Consider the following 14,316-nt stretch of genomic DNA (forward strand, 5'->3'; position numbering starts at 1 on the left):
ATGACCATGGTATGGTTTGTGCCCATAACTGGTTTTGTTGTTTCCCTGTTTCACATTAATTAGAGCTCAAATTAATACCAAATGTTCAACAAATGAGTTAGTCTCTGTTTATGAGTCGTAAGAAATCAATAATAATCTTTTAGAAGGAGCAGATGTTTATAACAGTTAAATCACTGAACGTCAGAGCAGTGGGGTTTTCTTTTCAGGACAATGGGCTTAGCCATAATTGACAAACAACTGACAGCTTGAAAAATAGCTGATCAACTTACAGTGTAGGACACACCCTCTCTCGTTATTGTCATTTTACAATGGCTCGTCTCGTGCTCCTGCAGCATTCCTGCTGCCTGCCTTAACTTCCTTGAGTCTGGGGAGGAGGGGCCAGGACGAAACAACTCCTTCATCTATAGGACATATATATGAATTAATCCTATTATTATTTAACCAAAGGCAATTGTGCAACTACATTTGAGCTAACAAACTCACTCAGAGTGTGAGTGCAGTCTGTTCAGTTTGACTTGGATGTGAAGTGTCATCCTGTTTGACCACTCTGCCCATTTTGAACATAAAAAGTGCTGCAGTGGTGCTTTTAAACCAATAAATGGAGAGATGAAGAAATATTTGGTGTCAGCATCTTTTTCTTGACACTAAACTGCTAAAATCAAATCATATGTTGGCAAATCAATTAGTTTTAAGCGAACACGGCAGAGTAATTTTCAGTCAAAGTAATTTAAAAGAAGTCTTAAGTGGTTGGTACTAGATTTCCAATCATCTTTTAATTAGCTAGGTTTTAAAAGCTGTGATTTGTTAATATTAGCCTATAGCCAAGTAAGTCTCTTTGTTCCTTGCTTTTTATTTTTTGTACTTGGGGGGCATTTTTTCATTAATTGATAATGTAGTTGAGAGGCAGACAAGAAATGTGGGGTGAGAGAGAGAGATGGCATGAAACAACAATCCTCAGCTGGACTCAAACCGAGGACATTGCAGTTTAGGACAGCATATATGTCTATACTACTGATATTTTATTTATTATTCTTATAACAGCAGCTTGACAAGCAGGAACAGTTAAATGTAACAGTCTGCTTCAAAATGTATTTTGTTTACCGTTGTTATATGCAGTATAGCAATGATGCTGCTGAAATGAAACTCAGAAAAACTAACTTACCTATGATGTGCAATATTTCTGTAAATCTAAAATCTAAAGATAAACAATCTCTAGAAGTGGATGATACAACCTTTTCCCATGGTCTAGTGTTAAAAAGGCAAATACAAATCACAATAAATTGTAATATCAAATCGTAATACTTGTAGAATTGCAATACATATTGAATCATCACCCAGATATCATGATATTATCAAATCAGGAGATAAGCGTATTGTCCCAGCTCTACGGTTTATATGATATTCGTCTCAGCCCCTCTTAATCAGAAAATATACACATGAGCTGTCTGCGTTGTGGCTAGCAGAAACGTCTTGATTATTGTCAGATGGGAATACTATACAATGTGTAATTGTGACCACTGTGTGACTGTCTAAGTTCTCACATATACAGTATTTATACTATTTGCAGTGAAAGAGCAGCTACATTTTTTAAAACCCTTGAGCTGTCTAGGGAACGCTGTCACAGAACACGCAGTATGCTCTTTTTCACAAATGCTCTACTTTAAAAGCCCTCAGTTACACACATTCACACCAGGGAACAGTAACCACAGTCGTGTGCTCTTACACACCGATAAACTTCACTGGAGTGATCAGGGATGAAGAGTCATAGTCAAAGTATTTGTTGAATTTATGATTCCAAGCACAGTCTTTCCAAGCCAGACCTTTAATGGCTGATCTTATCTTATTCACACACTTGTCACTTTAACAGCACTTGTTAACAGCTACCTGGGTAGCTATTAACAGTACTGTCTCAGTCTTTGTGTGACAGCGCTCATAAGATGCTCAGATATTTCAGCCGTTTGTGAATGAAATGCTGTCAGTTTATTGTGAATTGTGAATTTTGAGTTTTTTGGCTTTTATTTTGTGTGTATGTTTGTGTGTGTCAGGCATGTGTGTGCTCAGCAGCAGCAGGCCTTGCGAACGACTCTCTCCACACTCCACTCCTTTGGCAGTGAGCTCACAGATGTACGGGGTTTCCTCAACCAGCTGATGGGGGCCTGGCAGCACTTCAGATGTCAGATACTGCAGCACAGCACACAGGTGTTCTCAGGTAACACACACACACACACCAATGTAAGCCTCACATTTTAAGGAAGTATAAACAGAACAGAATCAGGGTAATTTATGTGTATTTTAATACAGACCTGGACATGAAACAGACTAATAGAGTCTAATAATAGAGTCGAGCAAATAATCTCTCAGCAGGAATAAATATTAGTTTAACTGTGCTGTGGACTTTAAGTTCTGAGGGCAGCACCCGCAATGGATGACTAAAATGTGTGTGTGTGTGTGTGTGTGTGTGTGTGTGTGTAGTGTGTGTGTTTACAGTCGCTACACAAGCTCTTGTAACATTTAAAGAGAATTTAGGCAGGCAGGAATGCGTGTGTGTTCATGGTTATATGTGTGTAAATGCTGTAAACTGATGAAACTCTTACTATAAACTTTAAAGAGGCAAGCAAAAAGAACGAGACTACAGGCCATGTGTGTATGCATGTGTGTGTGTGTGTGTGTGTTCATCGTTGACAGTAAATGCCTGAAGGAGAGCTAACCTCCGACTCACCTCATGGGTGGGTCTTTTTCTCTCCACTGCACGTTCCAAACAGCTGCCAAGTGTGTGTGTGTGTGTGTGTGTGTGTGTTAGAGAGGGAGGGAACAAGGGAGAATGTGATGGAGGAAGAGGAAGAAAAAGAAAGTAGACTGTTTGTATTGATGCCGTGTGAGTATGTGTTTGTTCAGTGACGTGAGCATGAAAGGCAGCTGCTGCACGAACCAACAGATGCACTAAAATACACACCCAGGAATGCACACACACACACACGTGCATATAAACACGCATGCACACAGTACATATGGTCACAGAAACCTTTTTCACATTCAGAAACGTAGGGCTGAAACAATATTTTATCTTGTTGTATGAAGTGTTTTGTTCTAGATTATGTCTAATGGCAGTAAAAATGGTCAGGAATGTTTATTTATGCACAAACTAAGTCTTACCAAGATTTATTGATAAGGCCTGATCACAGATAGAGCAACTGTAGTGTGCTTGCGTGTTTACTGGGATCCAGAAAAATGATCTATAACATACAAAACACACAAGATCTTGTATCTGACCACAAGATCGGCCTGACCCGAGGAGAAAAAAGTAAGGGTACTTTGACAGAGATTGATCCTGGTTGGATATACCTGTTGGATAATCCATGCGTAATTATGCTCACTTCCCCCAAACTTCAAAAACACTCTCTGATTTTGTTTCCTTCACCCACAGTAGTGTTAGTGGGAATCCTAGCCAATAGTCTCATCGGTGTAATCAGAGTTTTCACCTTTTTCCCTGCAAATGCTTGGGCTCACCTGCTTCTTAAAGGTGATGAGAACTGACTTTCTGATCGGTTTAGTGCATGCTATGCCCAAAGCACACCCATGAATTACTCAAGGCACTTGTGCGCAGCTGATAAGGTGCACACCCATGGCGCAAGATTGCAAAGGTGGATTTGGACACGCCTTAAATAACTCAAAACCCTTTCACCCTGCGCTCTGAACCATGCGCTTTTGATCGGCGTAGGATTGAGTCCTTAATCACCATTCACTTATATTTTGTCTAATTTGATCAAGAAAAAACAAAACATTTCAGCCTCGTCATGTGGTTTGCATGTATATCAGATTCAGTTCAGTGACCAAAGTCCAACAGCTGTCACATGTTTTGCTGTGATAAGTAATTGCTTCGATTTTCAGTTACTTATTTAGCCACACTTTGGTCCTGAGTGTTTACAAGTCATGATGACAGAAAGCGGGTGACAGTAATAAATAAGATTAACAAGACACAGGGCAGGATAAATGTGATACACAAGGAAACATGTGAAACATGATCGAGACACAGCACATGACTCCAGGGGGGCAGGATAAGCTACACATGACACCGCACAGGGCAGAACACCGGACCTGTGTGACCCTGAACTGAACACAGAAATGGACAGAACTTATAGGGCTCAGGACAGATCTCACAGATATCTGTCATCAATATAATAATCAATCAATCTAGAGCTGCAACCAGCCATGATTGATTGATTGCAGATTGTTTGCAGTCATTTGGTCCATAAAATATCAGAACAAATGAAAAATGCTCATTGTTCAGTTAACTGAAACCTAAAGAGACGTGCTAGTTTCGTCCGACTAAAACCCAAACATATTCAATTTAATCTCAGTTTACGATCATATAAGACAATGAAAAGCAGCAAACTCTCCAAGATGACATGCTGGAATCTGGGAATGCAGGTAATTTTTGCTTGAAAAATGAACAGTCGATTGTTCAAATAATTGCTGATTGATTATTTGTTCGTTTTCTTGCTTTACTACTTTATTCAATCTATTGTAATGAATATGTTATTGTAATTTGAAATTATCACAAACATATAATGTTTAATGTTTATTTATGACTAGAGCCTGCCGTATGTCTGTGGAAATGGGCCTGAACTTGGCCTGCATGTGTGAAAACTCCTGGGCCCCCGTCAGACTGCGCTGCAGACCTCTACAAAGCACACACCTTAGCCAGTCACCCGTGTATGACTCCAAACTGATATGGGCGTTAGCCGGCAATTAAACTGTGCTACCTGTCTATCAGCGTTCTGCGGTTAGTGTCAAACTGCAGAAGAAAGGAGAAAGAGAGGAGTGAAAAAACGACAGAGAGAAACATAAGGAGGTGGCCTAATGTGAACAGATGAATGCGGTTTATGGTTAGGTGGAGAAGAGGAGGGAGGAGATGAGAAAACAACCTCAAGGGGTGTGGAATTTTACAGCGAGCTAGACAAAGACGAGCACTGAGAGCCGAGGAAGACATGAAAACATAATTAATCTCTGTTCATTTTGTGCACATGTCAGCAGCTGACTCTTACAACTTGATGTGATAGTGATGGACAGACAGTTTGGAGAGTGTGGGAGTTCTCATTCAGTGTTTTGGAAAAGGGGATAGAGGGTTGACAGTGAAATTAAGGTGAAAGGCTATGAGCGTGGCCAAGGGTGTATGAATCTAAATATATATATTTGTGTATGTGGGTGTGCGTGTGTGTGTGTGTGTGTATGTCTGTGTGACCGATCCCTGAACCGCAGCCATCTGCCAACACCCTGGGCCATCCTTAGACTATATGATATCAATTTCCCTGGAAGCCAACTGTGTATGTGTGTATGTTGATAGTGACAACAGCAATATAGAAACATCAAACAAGAAGAGTGTGACTGTGTTTTGCTGTCTGTTTATTATGGAAACGTACAGGAGAGAATTATATCTGCCGAGACGTGCATGAATCACTGGATGATTTATGGATTGGATTAGAAATATGTTTAGGTAAAAATGTTTATGTTGCAATATGAATAAATCATTGTGAGATTTATGAACTGCATTAGAAATTAACTTTGTTTATTCTGACAAGAATTTTCAGTTGAATTTTAGGCTTACTGAAAATTCTAGTCACATTCTAGTCTTTTTTTTTTTTTTTTTGCTTTGTTTTTGTCAAGATTTAATTAGTGGAACTGGAATTTAGTCTCATTTTAGTGAGTGTTTTAGTCAGGAGTAATTTTTTCAGTGATAGTTTAATGATACGGTGATGGATTTTGCTGGAGGATATTTCTCCTGGCTGTAAGAAAAAAAATGGACATAATTTAAAATATGTGTTTAGTCATCTAGGCTGAGAATGTGTTACTCACACATTCTTTCATAACATGAAAGGGAATGCATAAGTAATTATTGATGCATCATTGTTGGTTTTCAGACACTGATCATGTTTGTTACCTGACAAACAGACTTTTTACTGAGGTCCTCTGCTGAAGTTAAATGGAATACAGGATTATGTTAAATGTAAAAACTTTATAATAACCATCATTAATAGATGTTAAATTGATAATAATTATCAACAATGCTGTAATTTGTGCTATTTTATCATTATTTAGTGTAAGAGGAAAGAAGTCGTTTATAAATTAAATATTATATTGTATCATAGCTGAGAGGATCACAGTTACATTCTGATTAAATTAGTAAACTAACAGTTTGTCATTGCACACGTATATTTTATGTACCACAGTGAGTATTTGTTAATGAATGTAAATCTTTAAGAAACCATTACTTAGACCAGATATTTGTACTGCTTGGTGTTAAACCTTGTAAAATTAGTTTGATTAACTAATTAACTTAATTTTAAATAAGTTTAAATAACCATCAATTTACCCTTTATAATGTTTATTATAAATTGTTACCGGTATACCAACATTAAAGGTAGTCCTAAAAGGGATTTAACATATATACATGTTATCGAATCAGTCAGCTTACATAAATGACACTGCAGGACAGTGTATCTTCAGACGTCTTTTCATATTGGCTGTGGGTTTTTTTGCACATCAAGGCACTCCCTTTCGGTCTTTCTTCCAGTCTGAGTGTAAGAGAAAAGTTTCCACAGGCCGTATCTCCTCTTTCTTCTTTTCTTTTTTCTTTCCTTTCTTCCCACCTGACAAGCTGCTACTGAAGATCAGGCACTCATCATTTGAGAGGCCAGCTGCCGTCAGCAGCTTTTCATTCTCCTTTTTAAGCAACATAGATTTATTAGTACTTTGAGATGGCTGAGTACTGTGATCTATTGAAGGAGGTCCACCGAACAGGGCCAACTAATCGTCTCATCTTTACTCGTGAGGGCGTAATGAACAGAGATTTCATAGTCATTTTTGTTTTTAATATTTTTTTTTTCATTTACATTGTTGTAATAATTTAGTCTGTAAGCGCTTCAACTAATACTTATCATTTGTTGACAAAGTTAGGACTGGCAATAAACTGATTCCCTGACTAATATCTACTAGAGTGGTGTCTAAAATCAAGCTAAAACAAGTCGCGGTTACTGAGCCATCTCTTAATGAAGTCAGGCATTAAAGGCACATTTCTTTGAACATGTGGCACCAAGTGTCTGGAGAGACGAACTGCAAATTCCATAGTATCCAAGTTAAAGGAAAATAATCTTGTAACAGGCCTCCTCCAGGTCTCTGCAATCCAGCATTTCTGTGATGTTTTTCTATGCTGCTCTGCTGTGGTTCAGAAGTATTGCTTTTATTACGCATAATAAACCAGGCAGACACCCGAAAATGTTTTTGGTACCCAACCACTTAAGAATGTGATATTATAGTTATGTAGAGTCTTGTAAGAATTCCAGGGTGCAGCTGTGTGTGTTAATAGGTAACTGTAAAGGCAGCTGTAATGTACAGGACCCTACAGTGTCACAGGGTCCTCTAGATTACTGTCACTAGCTCCCTATAAATTGCCTTAAAGTGTGTAAATCCCAGCATAACTGGAGGCGCCGGGTGTGTCTGTGTTTGCTTATGTTTGTGTGAGGCCAATTTCTGCAAAATGTGAACTATGTCATGTTGATATGAGTTAATTTATAGTCTATGTTACTATGGAACATATTCAATTGTGAGGGGGAATTCTCATCAGTTGTGGGAGGTGCTGTATTTCTCCCCTTCTTTCAATTTACTTACACTAATATCTTTGAAGAACTAGCCAATGACATGAGGGAATCTGATTTAAATTTAACAAAGCCTTTGGGCCCAATAATAAAATGAACTTCAGCAGAAACTGTAAACATGCCCTGTTGCTTTCACAGTTTCATCCATGTGTTTTTTTTATGTTGTAGATTGTTCATACAGTGACCTTTTCTTCTTACAGTTGTGTAACATTGACACTGTATGCCACACTGTATGTCTTTGCTCAATTTAGAGATTTTTGTTGTTGTTAGCGTTTTATGCCTGTCAGTTGACCATATTGGCCTAGTGTAGCAGTTCTGTAGCCAGGTAACAATTAATGAAAACCATCTGAAAACCACTCACAACATGATTCAGTATATTTATCAGATGCCCTCTAATTGGTACAGACATCTACACCCACCAAATTTGTGGAAAACAAATCATCCTCTGGGAGTTTTTCCAGTTTTATCACTATGTTCATGATTGGACACCTGGCTAATTATAGTAATTATGTTGTTGATTTGACATAAATATCTAAAGTTATCAGATATTCTCTGCGGTTAAAATCTTCCCTGGTCTTAACAGTGTTTGAGGACAGGCTGGTATATTAAAGGGGAGGACCACACTAGTATAGCTATTACTGTGATTTACTGAAAAGTACATGAATCTACATTCAGCAGCATTTTCAAAGAAGCAGCCCAGTAACAGTACTGTAAAACTGTTACATTACCTTGGTGGCAAGCTGCCAATAAGTTGCTGTAATGTTTACAGCCACCTTGTTACACTGCGTGTGTGTGTCTGTGTGTAAGTACTGTGGCACATAATAGAAACACTGTAGAGATAGTTAGACAGGCTGGTTTGCTTTCATTGCAGAGCCCCTCTGCTCCATCAAGTATTTATACAATTATTTCTATTTGGACGTTTTTGTTACAATGTGTATTTGTGTGTGTTTTTGTGCCGCTTGTGCGTCTTTCTGCAAGTGGTTCTTTGTGCATGCCTTCTTGTGTGTTCATTTTATTTATGTGCGTCTTTTTCTCTGAGCCTGTGTGAGTTTCTGAGTGTATGTTTGTGTGTGTGTGCGTTGTTGCTTTACCCTGGCGGACCTTGTCATGTCACAGTGACCAGAAAGCAATTATCGGTGTATTGCCGCTTTTAGGAGGACCTCCTACACTCCCCTCTTCCTGCCGAGAAAGACGGACAAAGAGAGACAGGCAGTGCAGAGAGAAAAGGGAAAACAGAGCCACAGAAAGAGACAAGAAAGGGATGAAAGAAGACTGAGAGGAGAGAGACAGCGAGGAGACGAGTGAAAGAAAAAAACAATGAGCAATAGAAAGAGAGAGAGAGAGCGAGGAAAGCAAAGAGTCGGAGGAGGAAAATGTCAGCCTGACATTGCTGGATCAGTTTGAGAGCTCTCCAGAGCCACAGCCACTGTGCCCTGCTGCTCTGCTCTGAAGGACCCTCACAGACAACTCTCTCAATATACAGCAGACACACACACACACACGCACACACACACACACACACATAAACATATAACACTTCTTTGACACACTCCACTACCCACACTGCTGACCTGACAGCCACGGAAACAGCTAGTCAGACACCCACACAGAGGCTTTGTCTGTTGGCTTTTTATGACTGATCTTTTTTGCTTTGAAACCAGAAAGGGCAGGCTTTGTGCATAATACTAATGGTAATGCTCATGTTAATACCAATATAATCCATTTTAGCATTGATCTTAACTCAGATTCTCATATGAAAGCTATTGTAAATACCACAGAAAACATCTTTCTAAAATATCTCAATCGCCCCCTGCTGGCTGGCTGCAGTATAGGTCATAAAGCCAGCCCACTCCACGTTAGTAGATGGGACATGGGCTGAGCTAAAAACTCAAAGTAAACATCAAATACATTTTCACAAAGATGGTTTCTGTCATTTTAGGTAGTTCTCATCACGTTGATCTGTGTTCAAGTGTCAATACTCAGTACTGTGCAGACTCTGGCTCCAAATGAAGTCACCAGTGAAATATGGCGGGATATTTTGGCTTCATTTTTTTAAAGTGAGAGGAAGCAGAGGCATATCATCCATCTTCATTTACAGTCTATGTGTCAAAGATGGAAGAGAAGCAAACGATCCATGGGGATCCATGACCAGTATGTTTGATGAATCGTTCTGAGTGTACAGGTAATGTCCCTGATGAGCCACTTAATGTACAAGCCATAGATAAATATTGAGTCATTAGATATCAGCCAGTGATGCAAAGAGAGATAGAAACACTTTCACTATGGGGCATACTTAAAGAAAAATATGAGCGGAAATTAACTGCAGAATATTAATTTAGTGTAGCTTTATCATCATGGCAACATAGGTGGCTGTGAACAGGGAAGAACTGTGCATTTAACTTACTTGTGTATCTACAGTATATGACTGATACAAATACTTACTGTAATGAGTTGTCAAAACTATAACATCAACATCAGTGGCAAGGTTAGAGTAGAGAGAGTAGAGTGTTCTGATGAACAGTAGAAACACTGACAGTCCACCAGAATTTACAGGATATAGCTTACAAACTTATTGAACCCTTGTATAACAGTATGTTAGGCTTCAGATTGGACATAAAGAAACATAATTTCCCTGAGACATACTGCCAAAAGGTCTTTGACACTGATGGGATCTCTGAAGTTGGTCTTAACTAATGGCCTCTGACAATCGGCAGGATACCATCAAATTAATGTTGACTCATATGACAGTATAAATACAAGAAAATAAGTCTCACAGCAGAGCGTTTGATTCCCCTAAATCCTCTTGTCTTTGAAGAATGTTGTGAACCAATCCCTCCGGGATAGAATAGAAAACAATAGAATAGAATTAAATCTTTATTTTTCACCAGTGTGGACATTTGTCTTCAACTCACCAACATACAGCAGGTCATTAATACCTATTTTTCTAAGCTGCAGACACAGCTGGAACGAGCAGCACATACTTGGTGCCACTGTTTGCAGAATTTCTTTCTAGATCGGTGTGGATGGTCACATCATTATAGTTTTTTTTTAATACTTATTGTATTGGGTGTGGACAGCCCTGAACCCCAGTATCAACACTCTAATACTATTGTAAAGTTTAACAAGACAAGCTTCTCACACCTTTCAGTCTTACACGTCTGACAGAACAGATACACTTCAATTTTAATCAGTACAGCTGAGCGTGTGTTAGAGTGTGTATTTTAATGCTTTAAGTTCATTTTATTATGACTTGGCGTACATACTGTACATTGATTTTGCTGTCAGCTGTGAAAATTGGCAAAACACTGTTGGTGCACAGCAGTACTGTGGATAAACAATCCTGTGGACACTGATGGAGGACTGCAGCTGCAGCCTTTGCAGACAAGGTGTAATAACTTACTGTTTCTCTGACATTTGGCCAACTCACAGTTTTATATGGAATGAAGAATCAACGGTTTGGTATTTAGACCCCAAATTATGTACGCCCTCCTCCCACAGTGTGGTTCCACCTAGGGAACTCTTTCCAACAAAACAGGACTACAGCAATGACCATTAGCCACTATTGTTATCTGGTATTTTCTATGAACTTTACTGTATACTGATGTTAATAATGTGGCCCGTGTGATGAATACCTTGTATTGTATCCCATTGCTGTGTGCAAATTGTATCCTAACTGTCATGGTGAAAATGGACAGACAGTGAAGAGAGGAAACAGTAGCAACAGAGCAGCTTCTTTGTATCAGACACACATCAACAAAGACTACCAGACTGTGGTGTTCTGTTTCATGGCTTCCCCTCAGCTCGTACTCAACACACTCCCCTCCTTCTGCTCTTCCTCTCTTTCGCATATTCAACTGCTTCCTCATGTCTCAGTTTTCCACCTCAGTTTTCCTTTCACTCTTCCTCCTCACCTCTTGTTTGAGGTGCTCTCATGTTTCTGTCTGGAACTTCTGTCTTTCTTTTGTGTTCCTCCTCCTCCGCCTCTTGTTTTGTTTCGCCCTCCACTCTTGTCACTCTCGTAGATAGTTTCATATGGTGTAGGGTTTCCTCCTTGGCTCAAGTGTGAAGTAACAATGTGATAGAAAACTCTGCCTACTGTATCTGTCTGTCTCTTCTCTGCCCTCTGTCTCCCTCCTTCTGTAAATCATGCAGTGTAACAGCCTCTGGTGACAAGCCTGGTTTTGAGCAGGCAAGCTTTTGTAAGCTTTTACAGCATCTTCATTGTGTCAAGTAAACTCAAATCCATGTGTGTGTTTGAACAGTGCTGAGAGAGGAGCTGAAGCATTCCAATGTGGGTTTTCAGAAAATGAGAGAAGAGAAGGAGCACCTAGCTCAGCAGCTGATGTAAGTGTCTACAGTATGTGGTAAAACACACACACACACATTTATGAAAAACATGCACATGCACAGATGGGGACGCAGGTGGATCTTGGTATGTGGAATATGCCGGGTGAAGAACAGGTCACAGCAGGGTTTGGCTCTATGCATGATTCATCTCAACCAATCAAAACCTTCTGAGCAGCTCCGTTGGCACCACCCAAACCAGGAAATGCACACGTTCCACATGCCGGGCCTGCTAAGCTGCAACAACAGAGGATTTGACTTGTATACTCTCACACAAAGGTCTAGTCAGGGGTTTAGGACTTGAGGAAAAATATGTCCCTGTGGCTTTTGAAAATATGCTGATGATGAAGCTCTCTCCGTTCAAACATTTCACAGCTCCTTTGACATTTTTTTCTCCTTTCCTTCCTCACTAATACCTGGACCTGCAGACACAAATATACACACATAGACAAACACTGGCACACACCCTCAACACACACTGTACAGTTGCACCCAGAGAGTCAGTGAATCACATAAATTATGTTTTTTCAAATTCCTAAATTCTCAAGAGGCGCAGCAGTTGTAAAGCTGTCATGTAAATTTGAGTAAAGTGTATTTCATAGCCTTGCTGGTGGCATGGTCGCCACTTTGGTCCAGACTGAAATATCTCATCAGTTATTGGATGGCTTAAATGTCTCAACAACTATTAAATTACTATGAAATTTGGTCCATACCCATGTCCCACTGAGAATAAATTAAAATAACTTTAGTGACCCCTCGACTTTTTATCTACCTCCATCATCAGGTCAAATTTTAAGTTTCCCACTACTTTAGAGTTTAGAGCTGCAATTTGATTAATCGAATAGTCAGTCAAAAGAAAATTAGTTTCCAACTATTTAATACTTTTTTTTCATTTTTCAAGCTAAAATGTCAAACATTTGTTGGTTCTAGTTTTTTAAACATATTTTAAGGTTTTGCTCCAAACCTAGAAATACTCTTGACTTACTGAAAGCAAACATGAAACAGTAAAATAAAGCAGATACATGAGAGCACAAATACTAATGCACGAGAGAATCTAAACTTAAAACTACAGAGTTTCAGTTAGAAGCTACAAAAGTACTGAAAGCTGAACACAGAAACTTTTAACAGCACATTTCTCTGTGCTCTCAGATATGAGTTCAGCCTCCTAATACACTTTTTTTAGGCGTAAAGGAGGAGTCGTCATGGGTTGATAGGTCGAGTGTACTTCACACTGGAGATTGTCCACCTCAGGTGTGACTCGGCACCGCATTACATTATAAGTGGCACCAGAAATGTAGATCGGTGGAGCATGGACTCGGTGCAGTCAAAAGTAAGAGTGAAAAAGCCCTTTTAGTCTTGTTTATTCTATTTTCAAGAAGCCAGCCTAGAATGCATCATATAGAAATGATTGTATATTTAAAGGTAGAGTCAGTAGGATTTGTTCGAGCTCTTTGTAAACGAGTTTGGATGTCAAATACCAAGTTTTGGGTTGGTGAAACATCCTGAGCACATCAAAATAATGAGAAAATATAAGGATTTACAGGCAGAGTGCAGGGCCTTTGCAGATACAGTCACTAACACTCATTTCCAGTGGCTCATAAGTGATGATTGAAATGGACCACTATTTACTGTTATCACAAGTACAAGAATGCTTGAGCTGGTTATTGTTTAGGTCTAATTTTTCCGTGTCTTTTGCCCTTAAAAATTGATGAAATATTCCATATTTGGTGCTATGCTGACACTGATTTGCTGTTTAGTGGCATCTGTTTCAAATGTTTGCAGACATTGAATAGTTGCACCGACTGACACAGATGCTTTTTAATCTGGTATTAGTAATTTTATTTATATTATCTGAAAAATCAACCACTTCAAAGTGCACACAAGTAGACAAACGCCCTCAGAAACACACACAACAATAGAAGAAAATCACAAGCTTCCCCTTACATGCAAAGGGAGTAACTGTTAAATGTTGCTTTTATCTGATAATCAGAAAATGAAAGGACTACTTGACCTGACAGGCTGCAGATGAAGCACTCATTTGTTCACTAATATTTCTTCCTTCTCCCTCTATAACCTCCTCATCGGTCTCTCTTTGTCCCTCCCAAATGTTTTAGTCATGAACTTTGCTTTTGACCTTTAGAAACTACTGATTTTGTTTTTTTCCCTCTTTTTTCTTATCTGTTTCAAAGTGCTGTTGCCTTCAGTTATGGAAAAGATGCAGTATGTGTGGTGGAGCTGTATGTGTATATGTCTGTGTAGTGTGGGTCTGTCTCATCACTGGTTAGCTGCACGTAAAAAACATCTAAATGTGACATAATCT

General features: G+C 39.2%; 1 protein-coding gene across 1 annotated transcript in view; it reads left to right on the forward strand.

Moving 5' to 3' along the window:
• lekr1 (Leucine-, glutamate- and lysine-rich protein 1) overlaps positions 1-14,316 on the forward strand; it is a 144,204-nt gene that overhangs the window by 86,706 nt on the left and 43,182 nt on the right. The window contains exons 6-7 of the mRNA XM_084716285.1: positions 2,046-2,209; positions 11,915-11,996. Of these exons, the coding sequence (XP_084572411.1) occupies positions 2,046-2,209; positions 11,915-11,996 (246 nt within the window). The remainder of the gene's footprint in view (positions 1-2,045; positions 2,210-11,914; positions 11,997-14,316) is intronic.

Source organism: Lutjanus erythropterus, chromosome 4, assembly GCF_056507025.1.
Source record: "Lutjanus erythropterus isolate fLutEry1 chromosome 4, fLutEry1.hap2, whole genome shotgun sequence".
NCBI classification, from domain to species: domain Eukaryota; kingdom Metazoa; phylum Chordata; class Actinopteri; order Lutjaniformes; family Lutjanidae; genus Lutjanus; species Lutjanus erythropterus.